Source organism: Choloepus didactylus, chromosome 2, assembly GCF_015220235.1.
Source record: "Choloepus didactylus isolate mChoDid1 chromosome 2, mChoDid1.pri, whole genome shotgun sequence".
NCBI classification, from domain to species: Eukaryota; Metazoa; Chordata; class Mammalia; order Pilosa; family Megalonychidae; genus Choloepus; species Choloepus didactylus.
In genome coordinates this window covers 123,983,662-124,004,696 of record NC_051308.1, presented here as the reverse complement: position 1 = coordinate 124,004,696, position 21,035 = coordinate 123,983,662, and the positions used below count along the sequence as shown (strand labels likewise).

The following is a 21,035-nucleotide window of genomic DNA, read 5'->3' as shown; positions in this document are numbered from 1 at the left end:
TTGTACTTAAAGTCATAAATTTTGGAAAAAGATATAAATGAGGAAAAAGGCCCAGGTAAGCCTTTCTTGTTAGAATCGGAAATGGAAAGAAGTGTTGGTTTAGGCAACGCTGAAAGTGCCATGCCAGAGGGCCTCAGGGACGGTGTCAGAGCCTAGGTTCTGAGAAAGTCACAAACCCTCTGGTGATCATTTAGCTGCTAATTTAAACCAATGGGTAAACATATCAGACTAATTATAGAGTACCAGAAACAGCTGTTTTAAAATACCAACTCTTGGGACATAACTGGTGAAAGCAGCTACCCTGTCAATGTGCCAAGCTTCCCTCTTCCACACCAAAGTGACGGAAGTCGGAATTCAGGATATGATTGGTGCCTGGGGGTTAACCGTGGAGGATGGCTTGGAGGATTCCGGAGAGGAACCGTCTCTGGCCCTTTATCTACACTCAAGGGACTGTCACGCTTCAAGGCCCATTGCTGTGCTCTCCTGTTTCCTCAGGCCTCTCGGGGGCCCCAGAAATTGATACTCCAGTGCTTTTGTGGTAACTTTAAGAGACTGTAACTTTCAGTTAAAACAACATGCAGAACTCTGAGTGCCTTCTTAGACCCACGCAGAAAATATTTGGCAAATGATAATACAAGCTGAGACTTTTAATAAATCAAGGAATATTGCTGAATTGGGCCTGCTCTGAGCAAAACTCTGGGCAAGGGGATGGGCATTAGAGATTTATAGGTGTCCTCCCTGGGTTCTTTAAAAGAAAACAGCTACATGCATATGTGATGAAATCTGGCTGAAGGGTGTGACCCAGGCAATGTAGGATGTAGCAGTTGTGGGGCAAAGGATGTAGTCTGTAGGTAGTATGTTCTATGGAGTACTTTGTCAGGGTCACGAGAGTATTAAGCAGTAATAGTACCTGTCTGCACACTTGTGAGCAGGTCCCTAGACCCAGCCAAGTGTATTTATCACCCAGTGAAAGCAGCTTTCCTTAATGTTTTGTCAGAGATCTGAAGAGAGGTAGGAAGAAGGGTGGGGCATGCTTTTTAGTAATTTTACTAGGAATCCATACTCAGCGAACAATAATAAATTACACCAAATCTGATATGCCTGTCCACACTGTGATCGTCTTTGGAGGTGCAAGGCAGATGACAGCAGACTCTTTTCCAAACAAAGAGGTCAGTGGCCTGGTTTTGTGATGCCTGCAGTCTCCAGGGAGGGTCCAGTTAGCTTGCTGGGAGACTGGTGCAGACGCCAGAAGACCTCTCCTAACCTTTGGGGGTTGAGCACGAGTTCCCTGATTTCAGTAGAGCAGCTGCCAGCAAGGTGAAGTGACAGAGAACTTCATAGCACCTGCTGGGTCCCTCCTGGCAGTTCTCTCCTCTCCTCACTGCAGTCCTAGATCAGTGGTGGGACACCCATTTTACTGTTCCATTTGCCTCAAGTTACAAGGCTAGTAGGCACCCCAGGCAGGGTTCAGCTCAGACTTGTTGCCCCTTTGGAAGTCCATGTTTTTTCTCCTGGCTGTGTGAGATGGAAAACAGAGGGAGTAATGGTGGGGGAAGGAAAAAAGGGAAATGAAGAGTAATACATGTGACTGTACTAAAATGCCTTGTGCAAAAGGGCCTCCTGCAGAGTTGAGGAATCTGTGCTTTTGTTCAGAGGTCTGTTCCCCATGGGAGACCTTGCTGTGCCCGACCCTCCCACCCCAGGCAATGCAGAGAGGAAGCCGCCAGCCAGGCCCCCAGCAGCAGAGAGAAAGCAGAGGTGGTGGGCGGTGGTAGAGGAGGAAAGGGTGGAGTAACCGGTGGGGCCAGCTTTCCCCAGATAGAAATAGACCAACAACAGAAGCAGGACTAAATAGTCTTCCCTGGAAATGCTGACCTTCTGTGGGAACAGCATGGGAATTGATGGGGATTCTGGCATGCCGAGGGGATTTAAAGCAGCCCCTAAGGACTTGGCTCTAGAGTCGCCTAAATAGGATGTGTTTACACATACATATGCAGGTACAGACACATGCCCAGGCCACCTACGCACTGCCTCTGGCTCTTCCCACTTCTCTTGCATGCACACACATGCGCATGAACAGATATATATAGGCAGATGTTAGGTGGGGACAGATATAGAAATATGGATAAGATTTCCATGCCCAACACACAATTTCCAAGCAAAGACAGAATTGATCCAGACCACTTAGGCAGAGTTGTTAAAAACACAAGTGTGGTTGTGTTTCTAATACCTGCTGCACCAGGTTGGTAACCAAGTTGCTCTTCTGGCCTCCTATTTCCATGCTCTTAGATAACAAGGACTGATTGTCTTCATCACCAAGGAACCCTCTTACTGAGGGCACTGTGAATTACAACATCTGGAGCTACAGGGATATGCATTTGGGCACCTGTTGCAGCCAAGTGACCATATGATGACTTGTAGCTCTACAAACTGGAAAGCACTGAACAGCAGTATTTTTATTGGAGTTCACTCATAATTGCTGGCTTGGCTCAAAGACCTTTCTGGAGCAGTAATTCAGGACCCATGATTTTTATAAAAGCTGTATTACTGGTCTGGCTCCCTTGATAACAAGCAATACAACAAGCCGCCCACATGGTGTTGGCACTGAGTTGATAGGACATGCCTGACATCTGCCTCTCACTAAACAGTATGTGGAAGGCTCCAGGTTCTGAGCATCACTCAGTCATGATTGTACATTGAGTCTCCCAACCTCATCCACTTAGTATTTTTATAAAAGAGCCATGTAACATTGCTCGTGGCTCCTGTTATTGAGTCCCTGCTGTGTATAGGGTATGACACTGCGTTTTGCAAGCAGGCTAACTTCTCAGGCAACAACTCCAGCAGTCCCCTGGGGAAGGTTCCTTGACCTCTTATATCCTAATCACCTGGAGTACTGGCAGGAAAATGCAGATTCCTGATCAATTCTTTGTAGAATCTGCTCTTGAATCATAACCCAGGTGGTTTTTCTGCACACTCAGGTTTGCAGTTAAGCCAAAGCACTGGCTTAGGGTTTCACAGAAAATGACAAACCTTTGGTTATCAGATCATGGATCTTACCTGGTTTCTTTCAGATGTCACTAGGAAAATTATTAGACAGTTGTTTCTTATTGGGTGCTGTTGGGCCCCATGAGAGCCAGTTCTGGGTTGATTGGGGTTTGGGAACGATGGCCGGTGCTGCAGAGCCGTTGTTTCCAGTCTGGGGTGGGTCACCACGTGAGCTGCTGCCCTGGTAGTGTTCAGGCTCAGGGAATTGGCACTGGGAAAATTTTGATTTCCAGTGGAATTTTTACTATCACAAGATTTGTCCTCATGGGACTAATGAACAGATAGACGGTTAGGTGAACATGTGACTTGGTGATGGCCCAGAGTGATAAATGTGGGAGTGGTTGGGGCAAGTGGAAACACAATGGTATCTCATTCAGGGGACAGGCCTCTTCTGTCTGGCAGAAGGAAACTTAGTCTAATGCTCATTCTGAAGATTGACTGAACACATGGGAAATCGCTCCAAAATTGATTGCTTCACGCAGTGAATGCAACCCAGAGTGTCGGGCACGCAGCTTTGTGCTACCTAAAATCACAGCCCAAACATGACTCCTACTAGTAGTTCAAAACCATATCTCATAGCTGTAATAGCTGTCAAGTTTAGTGGTGTAAGGGTGAACCTAATTAGGAATGTTTATGCTATAAAATCTTCCAGTTACTCTTCAGATCAGTGTGACATGGTGGTTATTGAATTGAGGCTGTGGCAACAGACCTGAGTTCAAATCCTGCTTTGCCACTTCCTGTGCCTTTGGGAAGCCACTTAACCTCTGTGAGCCTTGGTTTTCTCAGCTGTAAAATGGGACAGTAATAGCGGCCTCAGAGGGTTATTGTTAGGATTGAATGAAATTAATGTAGGAAAGCACTTTAGCAAACTGCTCTATAAATTGAGGTGGGGAGTAGGGCAATGGGAATCATAAAGTGAGTCTGGGAAACTTGGCCAAATTCTCTTTGGCTGTTTTCAAAGTTGACAAGAACACATCTATTTCTAGACTCTCACTTAGCATAGATTGTAATGATAAACTCTGATTCAGGGACAGAGGTGTTGTCACTGGAAGATTCTCAGGGGCGGTGGAAGCCTCCCTTTTTTTGAAGAAGTTAGGCTGTGCTTATCCTAGGGAGGAATGATAAGGTAACATTTGGACAACAGAAAATCTGCATGTGGTTTTGTTCCCCAGGGAGTAAGTAAGTAGTAAGTTAACAGGAGCTATGGGTATGGAGGAGGAGGAGGTTTGATTGTATGCTATTAGTTCTATTTTAAATCTTTCCCAAGGTATACTCTCTCTGCTTCACACTGTAAAATAAGCAAAACCATCCTTCTTTGCTGTTGGCCAATAGTAATAGCAATAATAATGACTACTATGTTTTGAGCACTTACTCCACACCCCTGTGCTGAACACTTCATCCATCATCTATGTGGTGTTATCATTAACCCCATTTCACAGAAGAGGAAACTGAGGTTCTCAGAAGTTGAATAACTTTCCCAAGGTCTCACCTTATTAGGCAGGACAGAGCCAAAATTTGACTATTTGTCTCCAAAGTCTGCATGTGAAATGCTTCTTCCACCCTGCCTGGGAGACCCTGGGAATGAAAGCAAGTGGTTGTGGGAAGGATATCAAAATAGCGGGTGAGGACAGCCAAGGGCACTGACTAACTCCTGGTGGCCGAGGGACTCCTGGAATCAGTGTTGGCAGCTGGGGCAGGGGTGTTTAATCCCCAGGTTGTGGCCTCTGAGCTTTGTCACCGTGATTGATTCCTTTTGTAATTTCAAGATTGGCCCATGCTAGGGTGCTTTACATTTACCTGAGAACACTACTCAGAAAGTTCATCTGGGGTAAAACAAATGCAGCCGTCTGCTTTCTTTAGGAGGTGTGAAAACACACACACACCTATTTTAGTGTCATTTGTCCTACCTTTGTTGCTTTCCATGAGTGTCTTTGAGTTCAGCTAGAACCCTATAGGGATGACTTTCAGTTTTGAATTTGTGGGAATGAAAAGTAAATGATTCTCTGTACTGGTTTAGAATTTCCTTTCTTTTCTTCCTGTCCAAAAGTGTAGAGTACCAGTGTGTCCCAGATTTTTTTGGACAAGCCAAAGCTTAAGCATTCTACAGCATTGTCCCAGTAAAAAAGTCCTAGAAGATTAGTTTGGGCAGATGATAACCAAATCAAGTCAATAATTGTTACAATAAAATGTGCCTTAGTTACAGAAAATTAACATTCATGATTTTAGACTTTGTTTTGGGTATTGAAATGGCAGGAAGAAAATACTAAGTAGGGAATGAGATCAACTTACTCTTTGCAGAGGGTTGGTGGCAGGTAGGTGTTGGCGTGGTGTGCGTGTGTGTGTGTGTGTGTGTGTAGAATTTTTATACATTCATAAATTTCATAGAATTTTCATGTGCTTCATAAAATTTCATAAATCCAAAACAAAATTTATAATGTATTTTGATGAACCAGAGCCAATTAATGTGGCATAAATGTGTTAGCTGATTATCTTTTCTATTCCTCTCCCCCAGGGAGAGAAATAGAGAGAGACACAAATCACCCCGGAGTAAAGATGGCAGAGGGTCAGAAAAATCTGTCACGATCCAAGCTCCCACCGGAGAGCCCCTGTTGGCAAATGATTCTACTCGGACAGAGGAAGTTCAGGTAAGGATCAGACGCCGTCTGGAGCACACTGTGCCACTTGATCAAGGCTCCTTTCAGCCAAATGTTTTCCTAAGTCTTGTTGCCATAGGTTCTCTTGGGTTTTTATCTTTATTTTTCTAACATGTTAATTAGTTTATCTATGTCCTGTGGTTTCTTGTTGGCTTAAGGACAGCCTGTCCTGCCATGGGCTAGCTTGGGGATTCTTCTGCAGTATGATTGGTTGGCCCGTTCGAATGGAATTGGAAAAAAAGCATGAGGTTGATGACAGGGCAGGGGAAGGGCAAACTTACAGGCTGGAGTCTCTGGAGACTCATTCCAAAACGGATCAGTGTAAGAGAGGGAAGCAAACTCCCTCTCCAGAGAACCTAAGTTTGTGTTGGGAAGAAGAGGAAAGAGGCTGGGACAGCCCAGACCAAGCATCAGTAATAGATACATGAAATAAATCAGAGGCTGCAATCCAGATGGCTGGGAGGGAAACAAATGAATTAAAGGCCCTGGGTTAAAAAAAGAGGAAAAAATACAGCAAGCAAGCTTGAGGATGAATAGCAATCCTGCTGCAACTCAGTATCAGGGATGTGGTGGTGGTGAGTGATGGGGTCTGTGGCAAACTTGAGAATGCGTTTCCTCTGTAAGGAGGGCAGCAGCAACCCAGCCCCAGACACTTGTTATCCATTTAGGAATGAGGCACAGTGTTACTGGGCCTTGCAGTTTTTAAGAAAGACTAGAAACCACGCCAACTTTTAAATATTGTCAGTTTATGAATTTTTTAAAAACACCATGTGAGTTCTTCTCTCTGAGCCCCAACTGTCTGCCAGCCCACCAGATTTAAATAAACATCTGAGCTAGACTCAGGAACAAGTTTGCACAGCTGCTGAAATACATGCATGTCCAGCCTTGCCCCCCCAATAAACAAAGTGATGTATGCACACACAGCTGTGAAGATACAAGACCACAGATACGCATATATCCAAACGCACCCAAAGGTACACAGAGATAGGCATTTATAAGTAGGTATGTGCACTGAGATGGGAATTTCTCAGACAGATTGCTCTTCAAATCCAGATCTGCAGTTGTGGGTTGAATGTAGGGTTCATTCATCATTTAGCAAATGCTTTTAGAATTATTGCACTTCCTTGCCTTGCCTTGTCTTGGGGAGGGAGGGAGGGAGGGATGGATGGATGGATGGATGGATGAGGCTAATACTAGGATTGTGTGTTCAGACTATAGGTCTTTAAGTGGTCTGTAGGTGCTGCAGGAGGTCAGCTTCCTCTTAGATGTAGATTCAGAGGTGCTCTTAGCCCACTGGGAAGGCATTTCTTTCCTTGCAGCTTCTGTATAGCTTGTAGCTCTCTGAGAAGTAATTGTTGGTGTTACACTAGCATGATGTGGTAGGAAAAGCATTAAATGGGCATTTGGAGGCTGTACTTCTCAGTAGCCATGGGCAGTCACAACCTTCGTGGGCCTGTTTCTTTCTCAAAAAACCAGTGTTGGATATTAGATTAGAATATCTTAGATTCTTCTGTTCTAAGATCTTCAATCTTAAGAGGACCCTCTGGGCATCTACATTTTTAGGTATACAGATGTGCACACATTCTTAAAATGGGCAGGGGATTTAGTTAGCAGTTCTTTGGGCAGAAAAAAAGGGTGAATGGATAGATCAGAGCAGTGTGGTAGTCAACAAAATGACCCCAAGATACTAGTAGTAATTATTTCAACATTGATTATCAGGTGGATGCTAGGCCCAATACAAAACATGGGGTCCAAAATTGCCTTCATTGAGAGTGTTACAAAATAAATATTATATAGTTTGTAAATTCACTATATATTAAACTGTTATATATCTTTGAGCTTTCTCCACTGATAATTGTTTTTCCTTTAAAAAAAAAAAATTGAAAGCCTTTGGCACTATTTAAATATGAACTTTCTTGTACAAGTAAATTTCCACACAGGGAAATGACACTTGCTGAGTATAGACTTCGATGGGTTTTGACAAATGCATATGCCCATATAACCCACACCCCTATCAAGGTACACATTACCTTCACCTGAAAAAGCTCTCTTATGCCCTCCCAGGCAATCCTTGTTCTCAATCCTACCTCTTCAAGGTACCCACTGTTCTGATTTCTATCACAGTAGATTAGTTTTGCCTGTTTTAGAACTTAATATAATTGTGATATTATTCTTTTGTGTTGGGTTTTGTTCGTACAAAAGAATATTTTTGATTTGGAGATTTGTCCATGTTTTGGCAGATATCAGCAGTTCACTCTTTTTTTATTTTTGCTGAGTAGTGTTCCATTGCATGCATATTCCACAATTTGTTATCCTTTCTCCTGATGATGGACATTTGGGTTGCACAGCAGTTGGCTATTATGAATAAAGCTGTTATGAACATTCTCATACAAGTCTTTTTGGGGACATGTTTTCATTTCTTTAGGGTAAACACCTAGATGCGGAATTACTAAGCCATCCTGTTAATGCATGTTTAAACTTACATGAAACTTTCGGATAGTTTTCCAAAGTGGTTGTACCATTTTACACTTCTGCCAGCAAGCTATGAGTGCCCTTGTTGCTTCTGGCTATTGTCATAAAACAGTAATTTCTTTCTTGATATGTGAAAGTTGTAACTTTCCAAGTGAAGAACTATTTATTCATATGTCAGGATCTTCACCGACACCCCTTGCCATAGCCTATGTGTTCCAAAATCTGATTGTTTCCATCATTATCTGATTGAAGGATATTTTTCTGTCATATCTCTGTCTTGCTGATACATCTGTTAACTTACACTAGATTTCTCTAAATTGGTGATGCTACACATTAACTTCACCAATCTTGTCATTGCCTCTGGTTGTTTTTTCCTAGTTAAATCTCTGAGGGAAAACCTCTTGGGACCTATGTAGCTTTTTAGTGTCTTCCTGCTCTGTGATACATTGGGACAGAGTCATGGTTGTCAATGTATGAATAGCAAAATGGTTTAAAATCATAACAAATGTATCTTGTGAAATGAGCTGACTGGCTGCTTCAACCAGGAAGAGGGAGAGAAAGAAAAACAGCCAGCCAGCCACATATTAAAATAATCCTGATTATTTCTATGCCCTTAATGTTTAGTTTGCAATGATAACATGTGTTTTAGGGAGGATTTTTGAGCAGTTCTGGCCACAGGTCAGTTCTTGAATTCTCTTATCTTGCTGGGTGAGAAATGTTGTCAAAGAGTGTTTGATACTAGTACTTTGTAAGTGGGTCTTGAAAATATCATGTGGGGATTTAAAAAGAAAGTACAGACTAGCAGCAGGTACATTTTGTGTGTATATAGGATACAAGTTCTCTGGTTATGGCATTAGCTCTTCTGAACTACTGGAGGGTACACTAATACTCCCCACTTAACAGAAGTTGGACTTTGTAACCCTTTATGACCCAGCCAGGAATTGAGAAGGAAACGCAGAGGGTTGTCTTCCTCCTGCAGAGGGGATCTCTCACGTGGTTGCTCTAACAACAGGAATATTTATTGCAGGGCAGACAGCCCCAGGACCCTCAGAGTTTTTCAGGGGATTTCAGCACAGAGGGGTGATAATCAACCTTACAGGAGTGAATTGCCAAAAAAAATAAATAAATAAATTTAACTGAAAGGTTAAATTATGTTTTCTCTGTTTAAACACGTAACTATATAAAACATTTTGAAAATTTTCAGTGACCTTATTAAAGTCCAACAATTCTCCTATTTAAGGGTGCAGCTTCCCTTTTCTAGAAAGCCCACGAATGTGGGTTGGTTAAAGGAGGGTCCCTACGGGTTCCCCGAGTTCAACCTGTCACATGCTGCTCGTCACCCTCCGTTTTCTCCCCACCAGGATGACAACTGGGGAGAGACCACCACGGCCATCACAGGCACCTCGGAGCACAGCATATCCCAAGAGGACATTGCCAGGATCAGCAAGGACATGGAGGACAGTGTGGGGCTGGACTGCAGGCGCTACCTGGGCATCACAGTGGCCTCGGTTCTTGGACTTCTAGTTTTCCTCACCCCCATTGCCTTCATCCTGTTACCCCCGATCCTGTGGAGGGAAGAGCTGGAGCCTTGCGGCACAATTTGTGAGGGACTCTTTATTTCAGTGACATTCAAACTCCTCATTCTGCTCATCGGGACCTGGGCACTTTTTTTCCGCAAGCCAAGAGCCGACGTGCCACGGGTGTTTGTGTTCCGTGCCCTTTTGTTGGTCCTCATCTTTCTTTTTGTGGTTTCCTATTGGCTTTTTTACGGGGTCCGCATTTTGGACTCTCGGGACCGAAACTACCAGGGCATCGTGCAATACGCAGTCTCCCTCGTGGACGCCCTCCTCTTCATCCATTACCTGGCCATCGTCCTGCTGGAGCTCAGACAGCTGCAGCCCATGTTCACGCTGCAGGTAGTCCGCTCCACCGATGGCGAGTCACGCTTTTACAGCTTGGGACACCTGAGGTAAGGGGACCCAGGTGGGAGGTGGTAAAGGACCATGTACACCTTGTTAGAAGAAAGCTGAGGGGTGATGACTCACACCAAGTGCCAGGACAAGGGTCTGATTCTTTCCCTTCTGGTGCCAGGAGTTGCTGTGTGAGTCCGGGTATGGGGTGTGTGCTGGTAGGAGTGTCGGTGCACAGCGGTGACCTTCCTGACTTCTGAATGGGGTAGAGCAGTTGCTGGCTGTCACCCAGATTGAGGTTTTGCTGGCCCCATTCTTGAAGCCATTGGCAGCTCCCAAACATGATGGATAGGGTGCACATGGTGACAGCTCCTGACTTCGCCCCTGAAATTGGCTGGTGGACAATGAGTATGGAGATCAGTGGTTCCATTTTGCCCAATACCTGCTATGCCCTTTTGTCCTAGTGTCATTATTAATTGCTCCCTTTTTTCCCCACTGTCAGAGGTTTCTTAGTTTAGGCAGTAAATTATACGGTCATCTTAGTAGTCCTCTAGTAAAGAATCAAGTGTAGATTAGAGACTCAAAGTGTAAAGGATGAGTGTTTTGAAAATATATGCATGCAAAAATGTTAGATTATGGTGTAGTACTTTAAATGTATGCATAAAATGTAATTGTTTTATGGTTAAGAGTGAGAATCAACTTTTTTTCTTATTTGTCTTATGCACTTTGTGTAGATTAGTTTTCACAGAACCCTGTGATATAGATATTATTAATCCCCATGTTACAGATGAGGAAACGGAGCCTTGGGGGTTTTAAGTAATACATACACAGTAAAATGGCTAGCCTCATTTAGGATTCACTTAGATGTCGAGAAGCTATGGCTGAGTTAAGTGCTCCCATTATAGCATCTTTCACTTTGTATCTGTTGGCCCATTTTTTCACCTGTTTTCCTCCACACACTGTGAGCTGCCTGGGGATAGGGGCTGTGTCTTACTCCTCATTGCATCCTCCGTGCCTAGCATGGCACAGAGTTGGCACTTCACCCAGGTGGTCACGGGTGAAGGAATAAGCTGGCATGTCTGACTTCTAGGCCTTTGCCCTTCTCTCTAGGCTGTTCTGCCTCCTTAGACAATATGTCCTGTTAGTGTAACGTGCTTGGCACACAGTGAGTGCTTAGCAAATTGTAGCTATCACTGCTGTGATATTGTAGCTGGCAAAGCAGCCAAGATCAGCCAGGGCACCTTGGTGGGTATCAGAACAATCGGCTGTGTCATGTTTTTGGCTGGGACCCAGGGAGGTGGCCCAACCCCCAGTTTGGAAACTGAAGTCACACTGCCAAACCAGCACAGGCCATCTTGCATTCCTCTGGCTGAGCTTGTACCACTTGAGAACTGGATACTTTATTGTTCAAGGGAGTGGCCACCCTGACAGATCCACACAGGGGATAAGTTTCTGACTAGCATGCTCTTTGCTGCAAAATCTGGTGTTTCAAGTCTTTTACAGATGTCTGCAGCGCTCTGAAGGCAAGTGAGTCACTGACATTTAGCAATCTCAGACAGTTTTCTTTCCAACCACGTTTTACGTTGGAAAACGACCAAGCAGACTTGGATTAAACATGCACCATGTGCAGAGCTCGGGGCCTGGGTTGTAGGGACAGAGGGATGGCTGCCCCTAAAGTTCTGTGTCTGAGCTTGCAGTCAGTAGGAAAGAAGAGCAGCACAGCATAGACAAATGGGATAATTGCTGAGGTCGGCCTGGGAACAACATATGGGAACACGGGAGTAGATTTTAGGCAGTGGCAGTGATAAAGTGCAGTGGGAAATAATCTCCCCTAGGACAGAAGTTGCTGAAGTTGAGGGCAGTGGAGGAAAATCCAGCTCTGGTCATAGCAGAGATAAGTGATACTCAGGACTCTGTAAATGTGAGTAGCCAGGACGCTGGCCAGTCTGGAGGTCTGCTTTGGTGTGTGTGTGTGTGTGCGCGCACGTTTTGAGCTTCAGCCTTAGCCAGTGTGAATGGAGGCTGTGGAGGTGGGAGAGGGAAGGGTAGTCTTCTCATCTGGTAGTCTAGGGATGGCAGGTCCGACTTCCCTTCCAAGGGCCCCCACTTTGGTGGGATGAGAACTCTGCTCCTCCCTCAAGACCGGTTGCTCTGCACACAAGATGGGGGGTGGGGTGCAAGGGGGAACAAACAAAGCAGCCCCAGGAAAGTATGCCTGTGGTATGTTCAGAAAACTTGGCAGCAACCCTGGGATCTCACATCACTCTGCTGGTTAGGGTTAGAACTGAGTGGGAGAAGCAGGACTGATTGTGCTGCATTCCTTGCAGGCTTGTTGCAGAATTCTTAGTCTGTCCTCACCATGACTGGCAACTGCCAAGTCTAGCTAGTACTTCCAGCTCCCCCAGGGAGACCCAGAGAGTGGCAAGTGGGCAGCAGCCCTAAGAGGAGAGAGCATTTTGAGGTGGTCCCCGTATCTTAATTCAGCTCCTCTTTGGGGCTGTCTGTTTTCTTCCTCCCCTGCCCTGTAATAAGGCCCCCTTTGTCCTCCATATCGAAACCCTGGGTTATGTGGCAAAAGAATGGCTGGGGAAGGGGAAACATCTTCACTCACAAGTAGAGACCTCAGAAAGGCCTGGGTTCCCGTGTGGCAGCTCGTCTGTGAAAGCTGGAGCAGCCTTGGCACCTGTCCCTCCCGGCATTGTATGTGCTTGGTCACCCGCAGCTCCTTGGGCTAATTTTGATCCAAACCTGGCAGTGACTGGAAGAGTTGCTGGGCAAGAAATATAACTTTTAAGCGCCTTTTGTACACTGTAGAAACAGACAGGAGGGATGGGGGAATAGGACTAGACAGAGTCCCAGGGATCCGAATAGCAGGTCTCTGTCAGACCCAGCCAGAATCACAAGCCCTTCCCTACTGCCCTTCAGGAGAAGCCTTCCCTATAGCAGTGACCTATTGTGCTGAGGTGCTGAGTTCTTTTTTTTTTTTTCTGTCTTCAAAGATGAGTTTATTGAACTTACAAGCTATTTTTGAGAGTTGTCAGAAGGATGCCTGCTTTTAAGTTCCTTGAAAATATGCTTCTCGTTAGCTCTAATAATGGGTACTTTCTGGGACCTGGAGTTTGGGGTTTATTTGAAAACTTTCAAAAATATAAAGGCCGTTGTGGAAAATGAGATACCATAAATAGATTGATATTTCCTAACCTTTGCACAGTGCCTTAGGGATTACAAAAGGCTTTTCATGTGTTCCATCTCATATGCTCCCCCTTGCCTGGCACCTGGCAAGCACCTGTGAAGAACGGGGCAGATGGTGTCATGGTGTCCCCATTTACAGTTGAGAGTCCCAAACTGTAGCTTATGGGACCTGCTCAAGGTCACAAGGACCCGGCACCTTCCTGTATGTTACTCCCCTTGCCCCACTGTGCTTCCGATGGCGTCTGGTGTGTAATTCTCCACACACCCTCACTTGTCGCTTTTCTTGGCCCCCTTCTCATATTGAGTTGCTGACTTTTCCAGGATTCCATGTAGGACTAGTGATTTGCACCAATATTAGAAATCTGACTCTATCCAGTGCTCAAAAAACCCAAAAAAAAACAGAGAGAAGAGACTAAAAAAGTAGCATTTAATTATCCTAATTAATAATTTCTCAGTTCTTAAATCTTTAAAGGGGAGTACTGTGACTATTGGAGCATGGAAAACAGAATTCGGGATGTAGAACAAGAATAACAATGAAAACCGTAAAAACTGAGAATGACACCACCCTGTGTCCCGGGTATCTTCTCAGCTTTTGACATGTAACTCATTTAACCTTCACAACCATCCTTGTGGATTAGATACTAGTATACCCATTTTCAGATGAAGATGAGACACAGCAAAGTTAAATAAGTTGTCTAAGGCCTCGTGGTTTGTGGAGTGGGAGCCACGATTTGATTCTAGAATGATCTTAACCATTTCACCATACTTACTGCCTCTGAATTGATGTGTTCTGCAAGAATTCATGAACAAACATGTAAGTGTTTTTTGAGTGTTTGCCATCCATGTGCCAGGCTGGGTACTAGCTAATGTTGCATATGTTACTGTATTTTACCTAATCTCTCAGCTTCAGTGCTAGAAAGAAGGGACCATTCCTTAGCTCTGTAGGTTCTTTTATCCAGTCAGTCAGCAAACAAAGCCTATTACTTATAACCACGGGAGTGGGTTTGATCTTTTGCTCAATGACCTTAGTCCTCCAGCCTTTTTAACTTTATATAGGTCCTGTGTCTTACAGCAGGCCTCTGTTACCTACTGCTGTATAATAACCACTCTAAAATTAGTGGCTTTAAACAGCCATCATTTTATTATTCCTCCCAGTACTGTCATCTGGGCTGGGCTCAGCTGGGAGTTTCCTTTGCTGGCCCTGCCTGTGGTCTCTGTGTGGTTGTACTCACCTATTAAGTCATCCAGGGGCTGGGCAGCTTTCTCTTCTTGTGTGTCCTGGGGTTCTCTCCCTCCCCGCATACAGCCTCTCCTCCTGGCTCCTTTATTAGGTCAATTAGACCTCTCACATGATGACTCAGGGGCTCCTAAGAACACAAAAATACCTCCAACCCTTTTTTAAGGATTTAAGGAGAGGGAATGGCCCAGGATGGGAATACTGTCCATTTGGGACATCATCATGTAACAGACTGCTGTATCCTCCTTGGGCTCTCATTCTCAGGGTCTCTTTCTTTTTACTTTGCCTAAAGTTCTAACAGGTTTAATTACTTCCATACCTCAAAAAAGTCCAGAAAGGGGTGGGGGAAAGGAGGTGGTGGGACTGCTGTAAGGAGGCACATGAGCATCAGTGAAAAGTGATAGCTGATAGTTGTCAGCAAGGAGAAAGACAGAACAGGACAAAAGCAGGTAAAACTGTCAGCCCTCTGGGAAATTTGTCTATGAACAATGTCCTGTTCCATAAGACGTTCATATTGCTAAAGCTCCATTGTTTCAAATTCATCCAGCAGATTTTAACTATTTGGTTTTAACTAGTTGGTTGGTTTTTAAACATACTTTATTCGTTGAGACTAAGAATATCTTACAAATTGGCGCTGGCCATGGACCTTTTTATCAGAGGTCTGGTTACTGATCACAGACTCCCTGTGCTTTTGACGAAGTGATTCTTGGAATGCTTTTCAAACAGTGGAAGTTTATGAGTGCATGATTGTCGCATTGTGTTGAAAAGAAGCACTATGCATGCTGTAATTTTGGTCCCAAGGCCCCAGGAAACCAGGGGGTCAATAAGCCCAGCTCGAGCCTGATGAAACAAAGCTCATACTGTCCCTCCTTCGGTTCATGCATGCATCCTCCCATCTTGAATGGAGGGATTTGCTTCTCTCTGTCGCAGTCTGGTTTTCTAGTTAGAAATGAGAAAGGTTTTCTAGTTAGAAACGAGAAAGAGAGCATCTCTTGGGCAAGTTAAAGTTATCCCAGTGATTCTAGGATACCCCCCACTCGCCTTGAAATTTTGCATCTGTCATTCTGGATCCAGTAATGACCAAGCCCGTGAGATGACACTGCTGGTCAGACTCAGCAGCCACATCGGGCTGTGGGCCCCTCCCTGCTATGGTCAAGACCATCACCCATGGCCTTGGGAGGGTCCGGGGCCAGGGACCACTTTTGGTTCATGTTTTGGTTCAAGTTATTTGCTATCATGATTTTAATATCTCATTTTTAGAAATGTACATTTTTACTTGTATAACTGCTTTTCAGTAAAGATATTTAATGAACCACTCCCCCTCCCCCTACTCCCTTCAAAAGCAAAGGATAAAAAACCCGTAAGAGCTAAAAAGTACTCAGAGTATTAAGATTTGTGCTCAGACTCTGCTTTGCTGTGGGAGACTTTCTAAAGCAGGCACGGAGCGGCCGTTTGTGGTTTGGTCCTGTGGTGCTTGTTAAAAGTGGCTTTAATGAGAGTGTAAGGTGCTGGACACTGAGCCGTTGTATTTGTACAGCTGCCTGCTGGCAGCAGCGGTGGCTGGGAAGGTTGCCTGCGCACAGCCCCTGCCCACAGGCCTCTCCCTGAGGCTGAGAGGAGTCGCTGCTCTCAGAGCGTGGGTGGTGAAGGGGAGCAGCCAGTTAGAAGAAAGTGGTTTAGGTCGCCCTGCCCAGGGGCAGGCAGGCTCCGGGAGGTGGACTGTGCACCCCAGCGGTGTGCTGTTCCTATCCCCAAAGGACTCACGCTGTGGGCTGGGCCCAGGGTTCCCCGCACACACCCCCAACTCCGTGGATGTGATTTGGTGTAGAACATGGTAAGGTGCTCACACTTGCCTGAGGAAGCACATGGACAGTGGCCCCTTTCCGTGTCCCTTGATCCATCTCTGCTCTGCATCTGGCCTGACTCTGTGTCCCTAAGCAGAGATCCGGTCAGACTGGCCGGCCAAGAAGGTTGCCCTCAGACTACAGACCCCTGGTTGTGTGCTCTTGTAGGTTTTCCCAAGGGCGGAAGTACCGATGTTGAGGGATATGAGGCAGGATAAGAGACGTCAGTTGAGCATTCTGGGTAGTCTAGAAGATGCCCTTAGTCCCTATAAATAGACTTCTTAGAGAATCCACATCATTCAACATCAAGAGCAGGTGGTTGTCTTTGATACTTGTCTGTGATATTTATCTTCGTGGGAGTCTACTTAGTAATTTAAAACTTTGAGCAAGCTAAGTTCCCATCCGGACTGGGGAGGTGCAGCCCTGTTTGGACCGTGCAAGGAGTTGGCAGCATGGTGGAGGTCTGGGCTGTGGCCTGGAAGCAGGGTTGTGCATTCTCCAGACAGGCTGGCCACAGACAGACCTGTGGACTCTGAGGAGAAGCATCTCTTGTGGGTACCCCAGTGGGGAGAGAGGTCTGCCGGCTCCCAGTGGATCATCTGCTCGGAAAGAGCCTGCCATGTCAGTGTTGCCTGTTAGGACAGACAGCACCTGCCGAGCCGTCCTGGTGGATCACGGTGTTACGCCTGAGAGAGGGAGGTACACATCTGACAGTTTTTGTTTAGTACCTGAGGCCGAAAGGACCAGGTCATTGCAAGTAGCAGCTAGCCTCTTCCAGTCGCACGACTCCTCCCAGTGTTGGTAGAGTGGTCTCCTCTGGGCACACCCAGCGTGTGGTTTTAGGGTTTTTTCCAGAGTGTTCTTTATTATCAGAGACTTAGGCGTGGAGAAGAGCTATGAGACACAGGTTTTTCCCTAGACTGCACTTTGGAGGCCATTCCATGATGACCAAGTCCTGTTGATCCTTCCTCCTTCACACTTTGGAATTAGGTGTACTGGGGTTCCAGTCTCCGTTTGCTCATCTTTCAGTGGGGATACCCTGCAGAGCTGTCCGCAGCCTGATATTCATAGGGACACTTTCCAGCTTGTGAAAATTGATTAAAGGAACTTGGTCGCGGAAGCCTCCAAGTACGTAAGAAGCCAGCCTCCCACCCAGGCCAGGCTCAACGGCACATGCATTCCCGTACACAGCCGGACTTGTGTGGAGAGACCAGCAGCACCAGAGAAGGGCCTTCCTGCAGCCCTCACCACCATCCCATCCTGGTTGAGCGGGACGGACGCTGAGGTGTTTCTCCTCTCTGATGATGGTCAGTCTGCCTTACATCTCGAGCAGCAACTTGTGTCCCTCCTGCTCTACAGTGAGAAAGTCCCAGAAAATCCAGTGTTTTTCTGTAGATCTTTTGCAGTTTAACCCAAACCTGTCAGTAAATACCAGCTAATTCCAATGTTTGTCCCTCCTCCTCCTCCTCAAGGTGATCATCACCTGGGTGGGACTTGTGTCAGCTGACTTCCCAATTGCAGCTGTAGGACAAACATTTTAATTAAAAGGCAAGCTGATCAGAAGATAGAAACACTTATGTACCTGGTTGTTGGCATCCAGGGGATAATTATATTTGCTTCTCTGCTCACATGAGTATTGCTGCAAATGGCTAATTCTGTAATCAGACGGAAGTCAGTTTATCTTCAAGTCCAGGGAATGGTGACGCCCATACATCCAGGTAGATTGAGCTCTTTGAGCCCTCTTGGGAGAGCTTGCAGTCAGGTTAAACTTGGGTCGGCACCAGTCTCTCACTGGTTGGGCGTTCTCACAAAAAGCTGACTTTCATTTTGGGTCCTGCATTTTAGAGTTTTCTCCAAGACCCAGCCCCCTAGCACATAGCCACCTGTGCAAGCACACGGTATAGGGGGTTGGCGAAGGTTGGGAGAGGGGTGACCTTTGTATCCAGGAGACTTTTTATCAGCATCCTTTGGGTCTTCCCTGCCTGCTCACCCTCTCATCCTTCTCACACCCACCAAGCCCTGAACCCATCCTCTCCCTCCTCCCACTTGCTTGCCTTCTCTCTTTCCTCACCCTCACTCATCTTTACCATTAACCTGGAGCACCAGTTTCTGTTGCCTTTAGCCCAGCTTTGCCCTTACTTACCTCCGTTCCTTCCCGGAGAATGGGTTTCTCAAATCTGTAACCCCACGCTCTTACCCTAGAAGTTTAGGAGGGTTCTTTTAACATCAGACTGTTTCTGCTCACGCTGCTTCCTCTGCCTGGAATCATTACCTTTACAGCCGGTTGTCCCAGTGCAACCATCATTCACCTTTTAAGGACTTAACTCAGAAACTCCTTTATGGATCCGTAGCTGAAACTCTGCCACACACACTCCACCCTCGGGACGTGTTCCGTCACGTGCTCTACCGCAGCTCCAGACTGGAGGTCATTATTTGGGCAGCTGTCACCACAGATTGACGTGTAGCTCCCTGAAGGTCTTGGTCACATTCATAGCCCAGCACTTAGGACTTAGCAGGTGCTCATAATTCATAATTGCCTGTGGGTGGAGTTGGGGTGGCCGGTTACTAGGACTTTTTACGAATGTCAGTATCCCTAGTTGGATCACAGAATAATGAGTACATACCCTAAAATGACATCTTTGCAGATTTTACCATGACTAGGTAATCAGAATCATGACCACTGGCTTATAGGTGGGACATTAGCATGTAAAATTTATTTTTGTATATTTTGCCCATGAAGAAAGCCATGTTTCTTGATAGAGAGAAAGGGATTAAATTAATATTTGAAAACTATAGCTAAAACTTGAAAAAGGCTTCTTTCTCTCGTCTCTGGGAGAAGTTAAAGACTATTAAGTGTGAGGGCATGGGACTGAATTTTAATAGCATGCGCTAGTTTGATTGCAGAAACCACAGGCAAATCAGGGGAAAGTGAGTGACTAGGAAGTAGAGAACTCTGTGCGTGTGTGTTTGTGTGCACACATGCACACATGCACTCACATGGTGTGGCAGAAGGAGCCCTGGGCCGAGGGCCTAGCAAGTCTGCTCTCTGACAGTTGTGACCTCAGGCAGATCCCCTGCCTCTCTGGGCCTCAGTGCTCTTACCTGCAAAATAAGGGAATTGAAAGGGAGGAAGTTTACAGCTACGATTGTTTTCTTCAAGTATTTATTTAACTGGCTTTCTCGAGAAAGAGGGACATTTTGAGTCCAGAAAGAGCTAGTTAGTGGACTAATGGGATGAACTTTCTTTTCAAGCAGAGGCTGGATGTGTGGGATGTTAAAAAAACGTATCACTGTATGGATTGGGGGTTTGGAATAGTTGGACTCTAATTTTTCAATTTTTGAGTCTATGCTTGTGTGACCACTCATATTCCCTCCATTTCTGAAATTTTGTGATTCAGTGTAAGTGGAAATTGGGACATACTTTTATGCTCAGGGACTAAATATTATAGCAAGCAACAAATTCTGTTCCCCACTATCAATGCTCCATATTGGTAATATGATAATTTTATATTTGTAAGTGCCTCAGTTTATAAATGCTTTCGCTGACATCATTTCATTTGCACCTCTCAATAAGTACATGCAGTAGTTGGTGTTCTCTCTCTATCACAGGCCAAGACAAGGGAAATGACTTGTACAGGGTCACACCGCTTGTAAGTAGCTGGATCAGATATGGAATCCTGACCTTCTGACTCGAAGGCCAATGCTTTTTACTTTGTGAAGCACAGATGCGTCCCTACAGCTAGTTTTGATTTTCAGGAGCCTGATAGTTGACCGTAAATACTTCATAAAGAGCAGTATAACATTATAGTCCAAGTCCCTAAGGAAAACTTTGCAGAGAGGGTCCCATCTTGGCTCATTTCCTGTGGTGATACCTTTGTGTGTGGGCCCTTGGTAGGGAGATTAGTGGAGGTGTACATAGGGGACAGACTGGCATGTGAGGGAGCTGCCTTCCCAACATATGTGCACTTACAGCTTCACAGTAGGTACCATTTATCTACCATTAACTTTGGACCAGACACTTTAAAATATATTATCTCACTTAATCTTTAAAATAAACCTAAATCAGGCAGTGAACCAAGTACACAACCCCTTATGAAGCAGAAAAGTAGAGGAAGGGTTTTCCAAGTCTCCAGTATTTTTCCTGGCCTAAATGGCCAACTAACCTTGAAATCTCAATGTCACAGGACTCAGAATCACCCCCATTGATAATTAAGCCAGTGAGACAGCTGCAGCAGAACTTGGATATGTTTGGATCTTATAGTCTGTCACTAGAACTTCTGACAGCTACCTAAGGGGCAAGCCCTAATCTTCTCATTAACTTTTCAATGGTACGTATTATACAACTGAGTATTTTTGAGCCCACTTACCTTGTTATAGCAGGGTTTTCTGTATTGTTACTCCCATCCTACAGATGAAGAACCCAAGGGGTGGAGAAATGTGTAATTTGTTCAGGGTCACAGAAAAAATGACAGAGCCAGGAGTTGTATGGGCTGGGGCCAAAGACTGGACCAATTTGTAGTGTGCATACATCTTCCCACAGTCTTTGTAAATAGACTCAGGAATGCGTAGAACATAGATATATAGGTATGAATATGTAGGGCATTAAATTTTCTTTTCAGAATTTATCTTCCAAAAATATCTTTCAAATTTCTGTGAACAAAAATTTGAACTCTGTTTGAAG

The 21,035-nt window shown here is 45.2% G+C and overlaps 1 protein-coding gene across 2 annotated transcripts in view; it reads left to right on the top strand.

The window, feature by feature from the left end:
• Positions 1-21,035, top strand: part of VANGL1 (VANGL planar cell polarity protein 1) — a 47,638-nt gene that overhangs the window by 11,787 nt on the left and 14,816 nt on the right. For both annotated transcript variants that reach the window (XM_037826289.1, XM_037826290.1), the window contains exons 3-4: positions 5,558-5,690; positions 9,533-10,140. In XM_037826289.1, the coding sequence (XP_037682217.1) occupies positions 5,558-5,690; positions 9,533-10,140 (741 nt within the window). The remainder of the gene's footprint in view (positions 1-5,557; positions 5,691-9,532; positions 10,141-21,035) is intronic.